This window comes from Aethalodelphis obliquidens, unplaced genomic scaffold, assembly GCF_003676395.1.
Source record: "Aethalodelphis obliquidens isolate GAN/ISIS:26980383/991018 unplaced genomic scaffold, ASM367639v1 scaffold51, whole genome shotgun sequence".
In the NCBI taxonomy this organism is placed as follows: Eukaryota; Metazoa; Chordata; class Mammalia; order Artiodactyla; family Delphinidae; genus Aethalodelphis; species Aethalodelphis obliquidens.
In genome coordinates, this window is record NW_020837995.1 from 7,882,618 (window position 1) to 7,903,856 (window position 21,239).

General features: G+C 39.8%; 1 protein-coding gene across 4 annotated transcripts in view; it reads left to right on the forward strand.

Moving 5' to 3' along the window:
* The first annotated feature begins 2,130 nt into the window (after positions 1 to 2,130).
* EIF2AK4 (eukaryotic translation initiation factor 2 alpha kinase 4) overlaps positions 2,131 to 21,239 on the forward strand; it is a 114,095-nt gene continuing 94,986 nt past the window's right edge. Inside the window, exons 1-3 of one of the 4 annotated variants that reach the window (XM_027083854.1) lie at positions 2,131 to 2,319; positions 14,348 to 14,460; positions 17,349 to 17,451. In XM_027083854.1, the coding sequence (XP_026939655.1) occupies positions 2,176 to 2,319; positions 14,348 to 14,460; positions 17,349 to 17,451 (360 nt within the window). In that variant the 5' untranslated portion in view covers positions 2,131 to 2,175. Of the gene's footprint in view, positions 2,320 to 14,346; positions 14,461 to 15,774; positions 15,930 to 15,971; positions 16,393 to 17,348; positions 17,452 to 21,239 lie in introns of those variants that run through there. The other 3 variants (XM_027083853.1, XM_027083855.1, XM_027083856.1) reach the window with 3 other exon arrangements.

Sequence of the window (21,239 nt, forward strand, 5' to 3'; positions counted from 1 at the left end):
CCAATGGTCGACATCTATGTTTGACTTATCATCTCTCTCTTTATTTTCTGAATCACTTGGGAGCTAATTGTATATGTAATACCCTATTACCCCTTACGGTTTGAGTGGAAATTTCCTAATAGCAAGGACACTTTCTATTTGACCACAGTACAATCATTAAACTCAGGAAGTTAACACTGATATAATAATGCTGTCTAATCCACAAGACCCCCTTCAAATTTTGCTGATTGTTTTCATTATATCCTTTATAGGTCCAGCATACACTACAGATTCTAATTTTAGACAGATGGAGAATTTTGAACATAATTTGGGTATTAAATAATGTTAAGCAACTGTTATATTTTTAAGGTATAAGGACAGTACTATGTTAATAAAATGTCCTTATCTGTTAGAGATATGTACTTAAGTGTTTATAAAAAGAATATGATGTCTTAGATTTTCTTTAAGATTCACTCCTAAGGAGGTGTGTGTGTGCGTGTGTGTGTCTGTGTTGAGGGGTGGGGAGAGGGGAGAAATGAAATAAGATTGAATAAGATTCTAAATTTGTTGAAGCTAAGTGATGAGTACAGGGGGGTATTGTAATATTTCCCCTACTTTTAATGTATGTGTGAAATTTTTCCATAACTACAGTATTTTAATTTAAAAAAATGGAGAAATGGAAGGATTTTAAGAACTGGGGTGATATGATCATATTTTAAATTTAGAAACATTACTCTGGCTGCAATAGGAAGAATGGCTTAAAGTGGGGCAAGAATGAAAGCAGTGACTAGTTTCCCAGCTGTTGAAGTCATCCAGGGAAGAGATGATGGTGACCTGAACCAAGTTAGTGGCAGTGGGATGGAGTGAAGTGGATGAATGGAAGAAATGGTAACTATCTGGATGTGAGAGATGAGAGAGAGGGAATCCAGGATTACTCTTAGTTGGCTTGGGCCAATGGGGAGGGGGGGGTGCCATTTACCTAGACAGGCATCACTGGAAAAAGAACAGGTCCCTAGGGGAGGGAAAGAGGAGATGGTTTGAAGGGGCCTTGGGTCAAACTAGTGCCTTTGTGTTATCTGGCCACAACTGAGTAGATAGATGACAGCAAGATACTTAAATAATCATTATTTAGCAAATAGTATAAATAATCACTATTAAGCAAATAGTATAGGGGTAAGCAAGGCAGACAGAAGGAAATGTCACTTAAACTTAACTTGAGATAATACGATATGATTATTCTAAATCAACATGCAGCATTAGTAGCCAACTGAAAATGAAATGTAATGACAATGTCTGGGTAGATAGGTTATTTTATAAACTTGAAAAAATATGATTGGAGACAGGATATAACAGAAAGACCTCCTCAATTCACATTAAGTAAACTGGGCATGCAACATAATTCTCTTCATGGGAGTGTTGCTCATAAGATGCCTGAGTGGAAAGACATTTTTCAGTTGAAATTGCATGGTGGTACTGTTGACCCCTAGGGTCAACATGTAGGAACAGAGAACATGCACTGGGATGTTGAATCTATGGTTAAGGGGACGAGTTCGAGGGTAAAAAACTGGCGGGGAGGGGAGTAGTGGTCTCGATTTTTACTCCTGGTCGTCTTCTGGGAAGGCTTAAGGGGAGTCAAAGCGGCTGGAAAACCCATCAAAGTCTGCCCTTCAGAGTTTCGTCTCCTACCAATGCCAGAGTGAAGGAGTTCCAGCAGGCACTTCTGTGAAAGAGACTTATTTCGTGAAAACCATACCCCTTGGCACTATCATTCCATTCTGATGGATTTGATCTCCCACGTCCCTTCAGGTTCCCCCGCTCAGTTCCCCCAGCAGAATGTGGGTTAAACCTTCCCCCAGCCTCGCTCCCATGCCGAAGCTGCTCACGCGCTAATAGCGTTCATGACACCGCTTCTCACTCAAGAGCCGCCCAGGGGCGCGGAGTTCCGGCGGGGATCCTGCTGGGCGCCGAGCCCCACCCCCACTGTGACCCCGCCCCCGGCTCGACGCCCCGCCCCCACGCCCCCTCCCGGCGTGGAGCTCCGGCTGCGATCCTTCCCCCAAGCGCGGAGCTCTCCCCATCCCTGACCCCGCCTCCGGCTTGGAGCCCCGCCCACGATCCCGTCCCCGGAGCGAAGCCCGCCTAAGGCCCACCCACCTCCGCAAGGCCGCCTTGCCTTGCCTTGCCCACCGCACTACCATGGCTGGGGGCCGCGGGGCCCACGGCCGTGGCCGGGACGAGCCGCCGGAGAGCTACCCACAGCGACAGGACCACGAGCTGCAGGCCCTGGAGGCCATCTACGGCTCCGACTTCCAGGACCTGCGGCCGGACGCGTGCGGACGGGTAGGAACGTGGCTTGTCTGGTCGGGGCTGGCGTGCTGCGGCCCAGCTCCCCTGGTTCGATCTACCCCGGCCAGGCCCGCCCGGCTCTGTCGGAAACGAACCGCCTACCCCAGCTTAGGATTCTGGAGTCCTTTCATCCCTCGCGATTCCACCCACGCTCACTTTCTGTCCTTGAGCACGCAGCCTCTTGGCGGGTCTCCAGAACCCCCAACTGGGACGAATTCTCTTACAGCCTTTCCCCCCCGTCGGCTCCAGTCTTACCTGGCCCTGTTTCTTATTCCCACTGACGTTCCATAACTTCCCTGCCTCCTTACTGTCCTGCCTTTTCTCCTCCCTGACAGCCCTTGAGTTTGATACAACAGCGCATTCATAGGGACCCACTGCAACTTTGGGAACGCTTTGGGGGCTCTTGCACAGATCTTACTGATGCCTTCAGTCAGAAGTCTTACCTTCCCGTTTGTGTTCAAAACTATTAACCATGTAATCCCATTGTACTCCTCAGGCATCCTCCCTGTAATGTGCTGTGTGGAGCAACTTTCCTCTGTACCTTTCTCCAAGGCGCTTAGAGAGTATGGAATACAGTCTTTTTAGCTGTAATGGAGAGGGAGTGTGCTGAGTCCACCCTTTTAAAATGGCATTTGACTTAAAATATTATTTTTCTTTTTGTCTGGAAGTAAGTTAAGGCACATTATAAGCTGCTGATACTGACAGTCTTTCCCTCATCATCCTTGAAGAATTATCTACCAAACTCTTTATAGTATTATTTAAAAAGTAGTACCTTCTTTCATCTACCTTTAAATTTATTTATTTTATTTATTTTTGGCTGTGTTGCAGCTGTCTTCGCTGCTGCACGCGGGCTTTCCCTAGTTGTGGCGAGTGGGGGCTACTCATTGCGGTGGCTTCTCTTATTGCGGAACATGGGCTCTAGGCGCACCGGCTTCAGTAGTTGCAGCACGTGGGCTCCGTAGTTGTGGCACGTGGGCTCTAGAGCGTGGGCTCAGTAGTTGTGGCACGGGCTTAGGTGCGCCACAGCATGTGGGATCTTCCTGGACCAGGGCTTGAACCTGTGTCCCTTGCATTGGCAGGTGGATTCTTAACCACTGCGCCACCAGGGAAGCCCCCTTCATCTACCTTTAATTCTGGCATTTTACAACATGTGCCTTATCAGCACATCCGAGATTTTCTCAAGAAATAGGATCTTCGGGAGCTGTCAGGGCAAAACATTTTCCTTCTCACCCAATGTTTTCCTTCCTTCATTAACTATTTATTGTTCTAGGTATTGGGAATACAGTCAAGCACAAACCAAACCAAACCCCCTTCCCTCAGGGAGCTTACTTTTCTAGTGCTTAATTTCAAGAGTTATTTTTAAGCTGAAATAGTAAAAATGTAAATATTCCCCTTATACAAACTTGTAATAAAATAACAATGTAACTTTCTGGTTATCTGGTAACTTCTCTGTTCCCAAACATTGAGAACCAGGAATTCGGCTCATGAAGCCAAAATACCTGTTGCAAAGTGTACACGGGGGCTCAGTACAAAGTTCCTAAGACTTCATTCAGAGACAGTTTATTTACTTTACACAGCTTAATTATCTGGTCCTAAGACTGCAAGAAAACAGAAAAGAAAAAGGTACTGCTGTAGGTAGGGATACTGATAATCTCAGAATTTATAGCTGGTGGTCTTTATACCAAGATAGTAGAGCAAACAAAATCAAAAACTGTAATAGGCAGATAGAAGGATTCAGATAGCTGTACCCTGAGGTACATAGGCAAATAGCCTTAACACTTTGCTAGGCAAATAATTGGTGGTCATAAGGATGAATCAGAATGTAGTCATTCAACATAGAGAACAGACTTGTGGTTGCCAAGGGGGGGTGGGTGGGGGAGGGATGGACTTGGAGTTTGGGATTAGTAGATGCAAACTATTACATGTAGAATGGATAAGCAACAGGGTCCTACTGTATAGCACAAGGAACTATATTCAATATCGTGGGATAAACCATATTGGAAAAGAATATAAAAGATTGTATATATGTGTATAACTGAGTCACTTTGCTGTGCAGCAGAAATTAACACTGTAAATCAACTATACTTCAATAAAAAAAAAGTTTAAAAACGTTTTTTAAAAAAATGTAGTCATTCAACAAATACTTATTACTTGCCACTCTTTAGGGAAAGGTTATGCAAGCCCACAATCCTTTATGCAAAACCCTGAGGCCTGATACATTTCAGAATTCAGAAGTGTTTGTGTTCATGGCCACATGTGCACATTCCATACTTACCTAATACCTCACTCAGTGTCTGGAGCAGCACGCAGAATCAAACACAGCAAACCATGTGAATATTCAAATATTCACACTCAATGGGATGGTTAAAGACTATCAATAGCCTCATGTCAATTCAGGCCAAATTTGTTGCCAGTAAATTCAGCTCAGAATTATTGACGTGAGTAAACTTTAGGTTTTTTAAACATCTGAAGTTTTTTAAACTTCTTTTTGGGGGATGTGTTATAATGTAGATTTTGGTTTAGTAACATATGTACGTTATTTATAAATAACATTTTGGGAGTACATGCTAAAAATTATTTTACGTACTAAAGTTTGGACACCACTAGTTGAAAATATAATTTCCTCTAGAGTTATAAATTTATTGTTAACTTAATTATCTTGGCTAATTTTCTGTCAGCCAAAGGTCTGCTCACTTATAATTCGATAGCTATTGTAAACCTCCCTCCTAAAGCCTTGCTTTTGTCTCTGGGCCCACCGGTAGTGTATGAGTGCTTCTTTTCCTACATCTTCACCAACACTGTAGTGTCAGACTTTTTCATCTTTGCCAGTAGATAGATGAAACATTTTTACTTCTTTAGTTGTGAATTATGAGGACCACCTTTGTCTCTAAGCCATGGATTTTCTTCTGTGAACTGTTCAATGTTGTTTGGTTTATTTTTACACTCTATTGTCTACTTTCTTATTCATATGTCAGAGCTATTTAGATGTTAATTTATATGTTAAGAAAATTAGCATTTGGGGTCATATATTGCAAATATTTTCCCCTAATTAACCATTATGCATTTTGATATTTAGGTAATTTATGCAATTTTTAAAAACTTTAATATAGTCAAGATGACCTTTTTTTTTCATTTTATTGTTGTTACATGGTCCCTGTGGTTTGTTTTTTTCCCTTCTCCAGTGTTACCAAAAGAATGAATTCTTCAAGACTTTCTTTTAATTCTTTCATGACTTTGTTTTTAAACTTCCATCAAATAAATATAGAAATAGCTTTTATTTTTTAAAGTTCTTACCTCTGTCTGAGTATGAATCTAGGCTGCCCACTTTCACGCCCAACTAGCCAGTTAGACTAACACATGATTTTTTTCAGTCTTTTCCACTAATTTGAAATGCCACCTTTACATTGTATGAGAGTAGGTTGGCTTCATAAGGACAGAGTCTCTGTATTTGTTCACATGTACATGCCTAGTTCCTGGTAAAAAGCTCTCATTTTTTGATTAACTGAAATAATTCCCAAATGTATTTGGGTCTATTTAGAAAAAGAGATATGGGGGGAAGTCAGTGATTAAGGCATTTGACATAAAATCTAATTTCTTAGATTTTACTATCATTTTTTTTTTGCGGGGAGGGGCATCTTCACAGACTTAAAACCAAAGACTTGCCCAGATTATCTAGCTTGCGCATGTTACTTTATTTCTAGATTTGTTGTTTTTTCACGCAGACTAGTTTCTTCCCCACATTACAGCATGTGAGAATGGAGGCAGGTAAGAAACAAGAGGCCATGCTGAGCGAAGTCTTGCCATCAAAATGTGAGGGGGATGTGATGAGCAGAATCTAGGTAACAATTCTAGACCAAACACCCGAAAGTGGTTTGAATTGTGTAACTTTTTCTTTTATGTGCTGTGGTTAAAAACACATGGCATAAAACATACTAGCTTAACAATTTTTAAGTGTATGGTTCAGTAGTGTCAAGTATATTTACGTGGCTGTGTAAAGGAAAAATTGTGTTAGTATTTTTTTTTATTGAAGCATAGTTGATTTACAGTGTTGTGCCAGTCTCTGCTGTATAGCAAATTGACTCAGTTTTACACATAGATACATTCTTTTTTTAATATTCTTTTCCATTATGGTTTATCCCAGGAGATTGGATATAGTTCCCTGTGCTATACAGTAGGACCGTGTTGTTTAGCCATTCTAAATGTAATAGTTTGCATTTACCAACCCCAAACTCCCAGTCCATCCCTCTCCCTCTTGTGTTAGTATTTTTAATTAATTTCCCAAACCTCATCCTCACTCTGCTGCTCATCTTGTAAACCAGTAAAGTTTAATCGCAGGCTGTCATTAACCCTCATGCCTTGGAACCAAAAGATTTGCTCCTATGTGGAATGGCTGATAAAATTCTCAGTTTTTTATAGTCTTATCCTTTACTCCAGTACTTCTAACAGAAATAGACACATGCTTACATCAGTTTATTTTTGGGGGCCTGAGTGTGAGGAAGTGCCCAAGAAAACCACATTCAGACTGAGAAACTGGGGTTTCTGCCAGTGTTGGCCGGGCGCTCTTCCAGGTGTTGTGCACTGGGCTGGAAAGAGGGTCCCCGGGCTTCCCTGGTGGTGCAGTGGTTGAGAGTCCGCCTGCCGATGCAGGGGACACGGGTTCGTGCCCCGGTCCGGGAAGATCCCACATGCCGCGGAGCGGCTGGGCCCCTGAGCCATGGCCGCTGAGCCTGCGCGTCCGGAGCCTGCGCTCCGCGACGGGAGAGGCCGCGGCGGTGAGAGGCCCACGTACCGCAAAAAAAAAAAAAAAAAAAAAAGGGTCCCCTGGGTCAGTGTTCCTCATCCTGTGGGGTGTATTAAGATCCTTGGGTTTTGTTTCTTGAAGAGCTAGTGTTTTTAATTTTTTTCATTCTAGGAGGGATTAGTCCAAATGAGCATTACTTCTCTTTTTTAGGACTGAGTTTGTGTTATTCTTTCACTTTTTATACCTTGAAGATTTGTTTGGTTCAGGAGAGTCTCCAACTTCATGATCTCATTGAGAAGCAAATTTAACTCATCTCTCATTGTAGCGTGCCCTTCTCTCCATGACTACTTATTATGCTGCCTTCATGTCACTTGCATTTTCAGTCTTCAAAACAAATCTTTTTTCTCATGTAGAATTTTGTATACTTTGTAGCTATACATTCTGCATTGTGTTTTCCTCTCATTAGGTGCTCTCAAAAAATTTTGGTTACCCCTTACTTTGAGTTTTTTTACCTACAAATATTCCAGGAATTCATTATTTCCTTGTGCAGGTTAAATCAAAGATTTTATCAACATTGAATTCTAATGACCATTTATCTTCTAAAGGCATGAAGGAGGTCTTACCCAATCCTAATCTTTAGAACATCTTGATTGTTGAATTTTTTAATCAAGTCCTGTTCAGCTCCAGGAGTCCTTGAGTGCCCTAATATGAGCTAACACTTGGTATCCTAAACATGTTTTGCATAAAAGCATCTTCACATGTTGGGAAGCCTCTCAGTTCACTTGAGAGAAGCCTGGCAAATATTCTGTTCTTACCTCTGAAAGCACTGTTCCCTGACTTTATTTTTTATTTTTCCAGTGAGCCTGTACTGGTTAGGATTAGGTTTAGCTACATATGACAGAAAACTTAAAATAACAAAGTTTATTTTTTTACATGTAAAAGTCTGGAGTACAGCTTTTTCTGAATTGCTGTTCTGCCATCCTTAAAGTGCCCTTCGTGGTCTAAAATGGCTCTCTGACCTCCAGTCATCACATCTGCATTCCAGCTAGGTGGAATGAGAAGGGGATGAAGAAGTTTCATCCCTTTCCTTTGATAAAGTTCACTTCCTGGAAATTGCATATTATAGTTCTTTCATCTTACTGGCCAGAAATTAATCCAGTAGCCACACTGAGCTGCAAAGGCGTCTGGGAAATGTATCCAGCTAAAAAATCAGGGATTCTATTAAAAAGAAATAAAAACCAAGCTTACGTATTTTGTATACATAGCTGATTGTGTGATTCATGGTGCCACATGTAAGGTTCATGTTATAAATTTCTATTAGAATTTAATGTTGCTAAGTACTTTATTACCCTTAGAAGAATTTTTATCTTTTTTCTTTTCTGATAATGCCGCATTTCTCTTTTTGCCCTGGCTGCCTGGACATTCCAAGGGAAAGTCACAGCAACTCAGGGTTGGCATTAACAAGGGAGGGCTGATGGAAAAGACAGGTTTGGGAGTCAGAATTGGATTTGAAGTCCAGATTTGTTGCTGTGTGTTGGTGGGCAAGAAACTGAAAGTCTGAGCCTGAGCCGCCTTGTCTGTAAAATGTCTGTACAAAGGAGATTGCACCTACCTCGCAAAATTGGTCAAGTGTCTGGACCATATGTGTATATGTTCCCTCAGCCTCCCCTTTCTCATGATAAATAGATAATATAAACTGCCTCAAATCCTTTTTGGAAAAAGCATACATAAATAAAGAAGAATGGAGTATTTGGTGAAAAGCAGTTGGTTGAAAGCATACACAATTTTAGAAGAGCTATCAGATTTCTTCATGTCAAGATTTTCACTTATCTCAATATTCGAAGTATCCCCTGCTCAAGAGGCCTCCCCTGACCTGCGTGTCTGCGTGCCTTCTTCTCCTCCATCACTATGTTCCATGACTTGGCTTTGTCTTCTTTACAGCACTCATCACTTTTTGAAAGCATTCGTCTTCTACTCTGTGCCAGCTAGTTGGGTTCGTGTCTGTGTAGATTTGCCTCTGAACTCTCAGTCTCTAGGGCAGCACTCAGAAGGTCATCAGCGCTCAGTGACATTTGAATGAATGGAGGCTACATGGGACATTTCAGGTCACTCCTTAGAAACTTTGAAAAGGAATATGTACTCTGTCTTGGAGGTTTTCGGGGTTTTTTTGGAATTTTATTTATTTTTTTATACAGCAGTTTCTTATTAGTCATCCATTTTATACACATCAGTGTATACATGTCAATCCCAATCTCCCAATTCATCCCACCACCACCACCACTCCCTGCCACATTCCCCCCTTGGTGTCCATACGTTTGTTCTCTACATCTGTGTCTCTATTTCTGCCCTGCAAACTGGCTCATCTGTACCATTTTGTTAGGTTGCACATATATGTGTTAAGATACAATATTTGTTTTTCTCTTTCTGACTTACTTCACTCTGTATGACAGTCTCTAGATCCATCCACATCTCTACAAATGACCCAATTTCATTCCTTTTTATGGCTGAGTAATATTCCATTGTATATATGTACCACATCTTCTTTATCCATTCGTCTGTCGATGGGCATTTTAGGTTGCCTTCTTGACCTGGCTATTGTAAATAGAGCTGGAGTGAACATTGTGGTGCATGTGTCTTTTTGAATTATGGTATTCTCTGGGTATATGCTCAGTAGTGGGATTGCTGGGTCATATGGTAGTTCTATTTTTAGTTTTTTAAGGAACCTCCACACTGTTCTCCGTAGTGGCTGTATCAGTTTACATTCCCACCAACAGTGCAAGAGGGTTCTTCCCTTTTCCCCACACCCTCTCCAGCATTTATTGTTTGTAGATTTTTTCATGATGGCCATTCTGACTGGTCTGAGATGATATCTCATTGTAGTTTTGATTTGCATTTCTCTCATGATTAATGATGTTGAGCATTCTTTCATGTGTTTCTTGGCAATCTGTATATCTTCTTTGGAGAAATGTCTATTTAGGTCTTCTGCCCATTTTTGGATTGGGTTGTTTGTTTTTTTGATATTGAGCTCATGAGCTGCTAGTAAATTTTGGAGATTAATCCTTTGTAAGTTGCTTCATTTGCAAACCCCCATTCTGAGGGTTGTCTTTTCGTCTTGTTTATGGCTTCCTTTGCTGTGCAAAAGCTTTTAAGATTCATTAGGTCCCATTTGTTTATTTTTGTTTTTATTTCCATTACTCTAGGAGGCAGATCAAAAAAGATCTTGCTGTGATTTATGTCATAGAGTGTTCTGCCTATGTGTTCCTCTAAGAGTTTTATAGTGTCTGGTCTTACATTTAGGTCTCTAATCCATTTTGAGTTTATTTTTGTGTATGGTGTTAGGGACTATTCTAATTTCATTCTTTTACATGTAGCTGTCCAGTTTTCCCAGCACCACTTATTGAAGAGGCTTTTCTTTTCTCCATTGTATATTCTTGTCTCCTCTATCAAAAATAAGGTGACCATATGTACATGGGTTTATCTCTGGGCTTTCTATCCTGTTTCATTGATCTATATTTCTGTTTTTGTGCCAGTACCATACTGTCTTGATTACTGTAGCTTTTTAGTAGAGTCTGAAGTCTGGGAGCCTGATTCCTCCAGCTCTGGTTTTCTTTCTCAAGATTGCTTTGGCTATTCAGGGTCCTTTGTGTTTCCATACAAATTGTGAAATTTTTTGTTCTAGTTCTGTGAAAAATGCCATTGGTAGTTTGATAGGGATTGCACTGAATCTGTAGATTGCTTTGGGTAGTAGAGTCATTTTCACAATGTTGATTCTTCCAATCCAAGAACATGGTATATCTCTCCATCTATTTGTATCATCTTTAATTTCTTTCATCAGTGTCTTATAGTTTTCTGCATACAGGTCTTTTGTCTCCCTAGGTAAGTTTATTCCTAGGTATTTTATTCTTTTTGTTGCAGTGGTAAATGGGAGTGTTTCCTTAACTTCTCTTTCAGATTTTTCATCATTAGTATATAGGAATGCGAGAGATTTCTGTGCATTAATTTTGTATCCTGCAACTTTACCAGATTCATTGATTAGCTCTAGTAGTTTTATGGTAGCATCTTTAGGATTCTCTATGTATAGTATCATGTCATCTGCAAACAGTGACAGTTTTACTTCTTCTTTTCCAATTTGTATTCCTTTTATTTATTTTTCTTCTCTGATTGCGGTGTCTAGGACTTCCAAAACTATGTTGAATAATAGTGGTGAGAGTGGACATCCTTCTCTTGTTCCTGATCTCAGAGGAAATGCTTTCAGTTTTTCACTGTTGAGAATGATGTTTGCTGTGGGTTTCTCATATATGACCTTTATTATGTTGAGATAGTTTCACTCTATGCCCACTTTCTGGAGATTTTTTATCATAAATGGGTGTTGAATTTTGTCAGAAGCTTTTTTCTGCATCTATTGAGTGATCATATGGTTTTTCTTCTTCAGTTTGTTAATGTGGTGTATCACATTGATTGATTTGCATATATTGAAGAATCCTTGCATCGCTGGGAAAAATCCCACTTGATATGGTGTATGATCTTTTTAATGTGTTGTTGGATTCTGTTTGCTAGTATTTTGTTAAGGATTTTTGCATGTATATTCATCAGTGATATTGGTCTGTAATTTTCTTTTTTTGTAGTATCTTTGTCTGGTTTTGGTATCAGAATGATGGTGGCCTCATAGAATGAGCTTGGGAGTGTTCCTTCCTCTGCAATTGTTGGAAGAGTTTGAGAAGGGTGGGTGTTAGCTCTTCTCTAAATGTTCGATAGAATTCACCTGTGAAGCCATCTGCTCCTGGACTTTTGTTTGTTGGAAGATTTTTAGTCACAGTTTCAATTTCATTACTTCAATTTAATTACATAGAGTTGCTTGTAGTAGTCTCTTAGGATGCTTTGTATTTCTGCGGTGTCTGTTGTAACTTATCCTTTTTCATTTCTAATTTTATTGATTTGAGTCCTCTCCCACTTTTTCGTGATGAGTCTGGCCAATGGTTTATCAATTTTGTTTATCTTCTCAAAGAACCAGCTTTTAGTTTTATTGATCTTTGCTATTGTTTTCTTTGTTTCTATTTCATTTATTTCTGCTCTGAACTTTATGATTTCTTTCCTTCTGCTAACTTTGAGTTTTGTTTGTTCTTCTTTCTCTAGTTTATTTAGGTGTAAGGTTAGATTGTTTATTTGAGATTTTTCTTGTTTCTTGAGGTAGGCTTGTATAGCTATAAACTTCCCTCTTAGAACTGCTTTTGCTGCATCCCATAGGTTTTGGGTCATCGTGTTTTCATTATCATTTATCTCTAGGTGTTTTTTGATTTCCCCTTTGATTTCTTCAGTGATCTCTTGGTTATTTAGTAACATATTGCTTAGCCTCCATGTGTTTGTGTTTTTTACATTTTTCTCCCTGTATTCATTTCTAGTCTCATAGCGTTGTGGTCAGAAAAGATTCTTGATATGATTTCAATTTTCTTAAATTTACTGAGGCTTGATTTGTGACCCAAGATGTGAGCTATCCTGGAGAATGTTCTGTGCGCACTTGAGAAGAAAGTGTAATCTGCTGTTTTTAGATGCAATGTCCTATAAATATCAATTAAATCTATCTGGTATATTGTGTCATTTAAAGCTTGTGTTTCCTTATTTATTTTCATTTTGGATGATCTGTCCATTGGTGTAAGTGAGATGTTAAAGTCCCCCACTATTATTGTGTTACTGTCGATTTCCTCTTTTAGAGCTGTTAGCAGTTGCCTTATGTATTGAGGTGCTCCTCTGTTGGGTGCATATATATTTATAATTGTTATATCTTCTTCTTGGATTGATCTCTTGATCATTATGTAGTGTCCTTCCTTGTCTCTTGTGACATTCTTTATTTTAAAGTCTATTTTATCTATTATGAGTATAGCTACTTCAGGGGATGGAATATCTTTTTCCATCCCCTCACTTTCATTCTGTATGTGTCCCTAAGTCTGAAGTGTGTCTCTTGTAGACAGCATATATATGGGTCTTGTTTTTGTATCCATTCAGCAAGCCTGTGTCTTTTGGTTGGAGCATTTAATCCATTTACATTTAAGGTAATTATTGATATGTATGTTCCTATTACCATTTTCTTAATTGTTTTTGGTTTGCTTTTGTAGGTCTTTTTCTTCTCCCACTTAGAGAAGTTCCTTTAGCATTTGTTGTAGAGCTGGTTTGGTGGTGCTGAATCGTCTTAGCTTTTGCTTGTCTGTAAAGCTTTTGATTTCTCCATCGAATCTGAATGTGATCCTTGCCAGGTAGAGAAATCTTGGTTGTAGGTTCTTCCCTTTCATCACTTTAAATATATCATGCCACTTCCTTCTGGCTTGTGGAGTTTCTGCTGAGAAACCAGCTGTTAACCTTATGGGAGTTCCCTTTTATGTTATTTGTCGTTTTTCCCTTGCTGCTTTCAATAATTTTTCTTTGTCTTTAATTTTTGCCAATTTGATTACTATGTGTCTCGGCGTGTTTCTCCTTGGATTTATCCTGTATGGGACTCGCTGCCCTTCCTGGACTTGGGTGGCTATTTCCTTTCCCATGTTAGGGAAGTTTTCAACTATAATCTCTTCAAATATTTTCTTGTTTCCTTTCTCTCTCTCTTGTCCTTCTGGGACCCATATAATGCGAATGTTGTTGCTTTTAATGTTGTCCCAGAGGTCTCTTAGGCTGTCTTCATTTTTTTTCATTCTTTTTTCTTTATTCTGTTGTGCAGCAGTGAATTCCACCATTCTGTCTTCCAGGTCACTTATCCGTTATTCTGCCTCAGTTATTCTGCTGTTGATTCCTTCTAGTGTAGTTTTCATTTCAGTTATTGTATTCATCTCTGTTTTTTTGTTCTTTAATTCGTCTAGGTCTTTATTAAACATTTCTTGCATCTTCTCGATCTTTGCCTCCATTCTTTTTCCGAGGTCCTGGATCATGTTCACTATCATTATTCTGAATTCTTTTTCTGGAAGGTTGCCTATCTGCACTTCCTTTAGTTTTTTGGGGGGGTTTTATCTTGTTCCTTCATCTGGTACATAGCCCTCTGCCTTTTCATCTTGTCTATCTTTCTGTGAATGTGGGTTTTGTTCCATAGGTTGCAGGATTGTCATTCTTCTTGCTTCTGCTGTCTGCCGTCCAGGTTTTGTTTTTAAACCATGCTTTAGGAAAATGTGACCAACACCTATATAAAATAAAATTATGTGTAATATTTAAAAAGTAGAACTTTGGCTAAAATATTAATAATTTTTATCTTAATCTTTAATGATTGGCTCTCTAGAGAAAAAAGATTTTCTTTTTCTCTTTTAGGTCAAAGAGCCTCCTGAAATCAATTTAGTTCTATACCCTCAGGGCTTGACTGGTGAAGAAGTATATGTGAAAGTGGATTTGAGAGTGAAATGCCCACCCACCTATCCAGATGTGTGAGTACATTTAGAAATAGCTTTGATATGATTTCAGTTCTCTGTTTTGAAAACATAAGAACCATTTGAACTTAATGGTGTTTTCTCCTTCTGCCCCTATTCCATTTAAAATTTTATTTCCTATCACTTGCATTTCATCAAAGCTACATCAGCAATAGACATTGTCATGAAACCTGTCTCCTGTTAAGTCAGCTTATAGTTAGTAGTCTCTATGGATGGTAATGTTTGCTCCATGACTAATGTTTGTTTCCTCTGATATGTTAACTTTTGTTTGTTTAACTCTTCATAAACAAGTAAGAGGAACAATCTAGAAGAAAAAGATAAAGGTGCAGTGACTATAAAAGCCTTGTGGACTTAGTTTTAAAGTATGATAGGCATTAGGACTTAGAGTAGCCTTCCAGGCCAATGGGACCTTTACTTCCTAGAGTAAAGGAGGATTTAGAGTTGCCCTGTTTCTGTGAGGGGACTGCTAACGAGTTTTCACTGGGCACTCCCACACCCTGCAGGACATGTAACATCACTGGCCTCTACCCACTAATGCCAAGAGAGTTCCCCAGTCAGTGAGACAGCCGAAAACCTCATGTATTTCTAAACTCCCACTGAAGGTGATACTCCCTCTGGCTGAGATTCACTTGTAAAACAAAAGCATTAGCTATCAGGACTTGAGTATTCTTTTTTCAAAGTACCATGCATATTCCATGTAATCTTTCCCCAGACATTCCATGTGGAAAAGCAGATTGGCCTGGATGATGTTTTGTGGTTTGAGCTTGATGTGTAGGAAGCCAGTGAAGGAACGTGACAAATAAAAGGAAGTCCTGCCTTACACAGTGGGTGGTAAATGTATGGAACTTGTTATCTTAAGAGGTGATAGAGAATGTGAAAATACAGATAGGTCAAGTTGAGTTCCTCAAAGTTAGTAACCCACTTTTTGCCCAACCTCTATGCCTAGAGTAGATATAGTAGGTATTCAGAAAGTTAATTTATGCATTAATTGAAGGGTGATGAATTTTATCAAAGAAAAATAAGACAGTGCCTCTCTAGGTTTTAGTTTTCCTGACACTGTATAGGTGGTGTCTTTTCTGACACCAACAGGGTGTCCAGACAATTCAATTCAATTCTGACACTAAAACTGATAGCTGGGTTAGGGGCTCAGTCCCACAACAAGACTTCAGATGCCAGTTGCAAGTCCCAGTACTTCTGATCAACTGGCTATAAATTTGCAGGTTCCCATAATGCCCATGGTCGATAATTTGCTAGAACAGCTCACAGAACTCAGGAAGGCACTTCACTTACTATTACCGGTTTATTATATAGGATACAACTCAGGACCAGCCAGATGGAAGAGATGCTTAGGCAAGGAATGCGGGGAGGGGCGCAGAGCTTCTTTGCCCTCTTGACATTGACTGATGTCCTCTGGGGGGTACACAATCACCCCTGGTTGAGAACCACTACTTTAGAGAACTCGTCAGGTAAATCTTGATGTGTCTACTTGGTAAAAATATTATTTAAGAAACAGCATGCAAATGCTTAACAAAAAGTTAAAAAGTAAACATCATAATATCAGCTACATAAAATTATGAATTATGTAGCAAAGGCATAAAGAGAACACTGGAAATTTTAAAGCAAGTTTAATTAGTGTTGCAGTTGAATTTTTCACCATTTTGTTAATATTGCTATATAATGACTGCTTGATTTTTTTTAAAAAAAATTATGTAAGTCTTGACTTGGGGAAACATTCCTATCTTTTGAGATGATATGGGGCAGGAAAACTTTCCTTTTCTGCAAAATAGTCCTTGATGCCACTGTGAGAGAGAGAATCCTGGATTGGCTGGACCACACATAGACTCAGTAGTCTCTCTCCGATTTCCATCTATCCAACTAGATTGATGATTGTAGCAATCTATCATACTGAAGCATTGAGAGAATCCATAGGTAAATGAAGAGTAAAGGCTTTGCCAAGGTAAAACGCCATGAATTACTCAGAAATGCTTGGTGGGAAGTGATGAATCATCTTCTCTTCAAATGAAGCCTACTTAATCTCAGAGTTGTTATTAGATGTGTATTGGTTGGAAATAAAAGAACCCCAAGGGCTGGTTGTACTTTCCTTGGGTAGAAAGTGTTAACTCTTAGTTGCGCTCTATAGGGATGGAGAGGAGAGTGTGGTAGGCATCCTTGGAAGAGCAGAGTTTGCAGAGTGTGCATGACTAGATTTATGTATGAGTAAGTGAGCTCATTTACAGCAGAATGAGTGCCTGGGACACAGCATGTTGTGGGACTACTAGATAGATCACTGTGGCTCCATCTCGCCTAGTATTCTTGTCCTGCTTTATGCTGGAGTGCACCGATGAGCACAGAGCGTCTGGACTCTGGCAGGTGAGCTGTCTGAGGAAACTGACGTTGAGGGGCAAGCCAGGATGGAGCGTTACCATACAAGGGAGCTCAAAGTGAAGTTACTAGGCTAGAATCACACACAGAGCTGGAGTGATTTTTTTAAAAGGCAGTAGACAGTAATTGATGCTAAAAATTTAAATCAGGTTATATAGCTGAAATCACACAGAGGAGTTGGGGAGACCCCTGATTGAGCCCCAATCATGTATGTCTGGTCCTCTGGGGGATTAGGGCACCCGACTGCCCACACTGACGACTAGCCAGCCCACTGCTGCCCCCACAGGCTGCAGGTGCCTCCATGCTGAGTACTGTGTCAACAGAGTTGCTGGGGTAAAGTTAAAATGCTTTTGAGATGAAAAGAAATGTTGCTGGGCGTACAGAGAGATTCACAAATGAGGCCCTTATGAAATCCCCAGGCCCCGAGCTTGGAACTTAGCAAATATTAATGCAAATAATCTGTACTTTCTAGAGTAACTCCTTTTTGTTTTTTTCTTTTCCAGAGTCCCTGAAATAGCATTAATGAATGCCAAAGGTCTGTCAAATGAAACTGTTAATTTGTTAAAGTCCCGCCTAGAAGAAGTGGCCAAAAAACATTGTGGCGAGGTATGATTTGTTAAACTGGAATTATGAGAGGATGGTAAAAATCTCGTCATGTTCAACAGTGTTTGCCTTCTGGCCTTTTCTTTGGGTTAAAGGCTTTCCCGTTGCACCTCAAATCTAAATTTCACTAGGATGTTTTGGGTTTTATTGGTATCTACAAAGGGGAACATTGCTGTTTGTATTTTTTTAATTAATGGTATTTATGAATTACAAATTGTGGAGTATATATAGATAGTACTGTTGCTTAAGAATTCTTTTGGAAGCACTTTATATGAACCTGGGCATTCTTTTTGCACACTTTGGACCTGACATCATGGCCTCATCTTGACTTCAACCTTTATGCTGGAAAATGTTTGCAGACAAGTGATATCTCACCAAACTTTGCTACCTCTCCAATTTTCATATCAGAAGGACTGTTTTCCTCCTCAACAATTAACAATACACTCTCCTCCATCAATGTCCCTTTTATACCTGAGCATTTACACCTAGTTCAGTACTGATTCTTTTTTAATTCTGTGACATCACAGTCTACATGAGCTCCCCCTTGGGTGGCAGAACTCTCTCTCTGGAGGGCTACGCTAGGTGACTTCTTAGGGCAGAGTATTACTGTGTGTATTAACTCTGTGTATACTGTGTGTATAATTACAGAGAGTATTATTATCTCTTAAATATAATCTATTTCCTCACTTTTGTATAAGATCACTCAGTGTTTTTGCCTAGGTAGCTCATGCTTAACTATCCCATCCTATAAAAATTGAGAAGAGCTAGGTAAGGGCTAACCCTAGGCCTCCATGTCTATGCTGGGCCTCTAGGAAAGTGCCTGGACAGTTTTTTACTTGCATTCTATAACACATTGAGTCACAGCCATCTAAGTTGCGTTTCCAAGAACTTCAGTGATTGTTGTAGTATAGAAAGTGACTGTATGATAGCCAGGTCATGGAAGCAACCTAAATGCCCATTGACAGACAAATGGGTAAGGAAGATGTGGTACATATATACAATGGAATATTACTCAGCCATAAAAAGGAACAAAATTGGGTCATTTGTAGAGACGTGGATGGATCTAGAGACTGTCATACAGGGTGAAGTAAGTCAGAAAGAGAAAAACAAATATTGTATATTAATGCATATATGTGGAACCTAGAAAAATGGTACAGATGAAACGGTTTGCAGGGCAGAAATGGAGACACAGATATAGAAAACAAAGGTATGGACACCAAGTGGGGAAAGTGGCAGGGGGTGGGGGTGGTGTGATGAATTGGGAGATTGGGATTGACATGTATACACTAATATGTATAAAATGGATAGCTAATAAGAACCTGCTGTATAAAAAAATAAATAAAATTCTAAAATTAAAAAAAAAAGTGATTGTATGAAAAACTGACACCATTTCCTCTAAGATCAGGAACAAGACAAGGTTGTCCATTCTCACCATTATTATTCAACATAGTTTTGGAGGTTTTAGCCACAGCAGTCAGAGAAGAAAAAGAAATAAAAGGAATCCAAATCAGAAAAGAAGTAAAGCTGTTGCTGTTTGCAGATGACATGATACTATACATAGAGAATCCTAAAGATGCTACCAGAAAATGACTAGAGCTAATCAATGAATTTGGTAGAGTAGCAGGATACAAAATTAATGCACAGAAATCTCTTGCATTCCTATATACTAATGATGAAAAATCTGAAAGAGAAGTTAAGGAAACACTCCCATTTACCACTGCAACAAAAAGAATAAAATACCTAGGAATAAACCTACCTAAGGAGACAAAAGACCTGTATGCAGAAAACTATAAGACACTGATGAAAGAAATTAAAGATGATACAAATAGATGGAGAGATATACCATGTTCTTGGATTGGAAGAATCAACATTGTGAAAATGACTCTACTACCCAAAGCAATCTACAGATTCAGTGCAATCCCTATCAAATTACCAATGACATTTTTCACAGAACTAGAACAAAAAATTTCACAATTTGTATGGAAACACAAAAGACCCTGAATAGCCAAAGCAATCTTGAGAAAGAAAAACAGCTGGAGGAATCAGGCTCCCAGACTTCAGACTCTACTAAAAAGCTACAGTAATCAAGACAGTATGGTACTGGCACAAAAACAGAAATATAGATCAATGAAACAGGATAGAAAGCCCAGAGATAAACCCATGCACATATGGTCACCTTATTTTTGATAAAGGAGACAAGAATATACAATGGAGAAAAGACAGCCTCTTCAATAAGTGGTGCTGGGAAAACTGGACAGCTACATGTAAAAGAATGAAATTAGAACACTCCCTAACCCCATATACAAAAATAAACTCAGAATGGATTAAAGACCTAAATGTAAGGCCAGATACTATAAAACTCTTAGAGGAACACATAGGCAGAACACTCTATGACATAAATCACAGCAAGCACCTTTTTGACCCACCTCCTAGAGAAATGGAAATAAAAACAAAAATAAACAAAGGGGACCTAATGAAACTTAAAAGCTTTTGCACAGCAAAGGAAAACAAACAAGACGAAAAGACAACCCTCAGAATAGGAGAAAATATTTGCAAATGAAGCCACTGACAAAGGACTAATCTCCAAAATTTACAAGCAGCTCATGCAGCTCAATATCAAAAAAACAAACAACCCAACCCAAAAATGGGCAGAAGACCTGAGTAGACATTTCTCCAAAGAAGATATACAGACTGCCAACAAACAAATGGAAGGATTCTCAACATGACTTATCATTAGAGAAATGCAAATCAAACCCACAATGAGGTATCACCTCACACCAGTCAGAATGGCCATCATCAAAAAATGCTGGAGAGGGTGTGGAGAAAAGGGAACCCTCTTGCTCTGTTGTTGGCAATGTAAATTGATACAGCCACTATGGAGAACAGTATGGAGGTTCCTTAAAAAACTAAAAATAGAACTACCATACGACCCAGCAATCCCACTACTGGGCATAAACCCTGAGAAACCATAATTCAAAAAGAGTCATGTTCCACAATGTTCATTGCAGCTCTATTTACAATAGCCAGGACATGGAAGGAACCTAAGTGTCCATGGACAGATGAATGGATAAAGAAGATGTGGCACATATATACAATGGAATATTACTGAGCCATAAAAAGAAACGAAATTGAGTTATTTGTAGTGAGGTGGATGGACCTAGAGTCTGCATACAGAGTGAAGTAAGTCAGAAAGAGAAAAACAAACACCGTATGCTAACACATATATATGGAATCTAAAAACAAAAAATAGGTTCTGAACAGCCTAGGGGCCGGACAGGAATAAAGACACAGACGTAGAGAATGGACTTGAGGACACGGGGAAGGGGAAGGGTAATCTGGGACAAAGTGAGAGAGTGGCATGGACATATATACACTACCAAATGTAAAATAGATAGCTAGAGGGAAGCAGCCGCATAGCACAGGGAGATCAGCTCGATGCTTTGTGACCACCTAGAGGGGTGGGATAGGGAGGGTGGGAGGGAGACCCAAGAGGGAGGAGATATGGGGATTTATGTATATGTATAACTGATTCACTTTGTTATAAAGCAGAAACTAACACACCATTGTAAAGCAATTATACTCCAATAAAGGTGTTAAAAAAAAGAAAGAAAGAGGGCTTCCCTGGTGGCGCAGTGGTTGAGAGTCCGCCTGCCGATGCAGGGGACATAGGTTCGTGCCCCGGTCCGGGAGGATCCCACATGCCGTGGAGCGGCTGGGCCCGTGAGCCATGGCCGCTGGGCCTGCGCGTCCAGAGCCTGTGCTCCGCAACGGGAGAGGCCACAGCAGTGAGA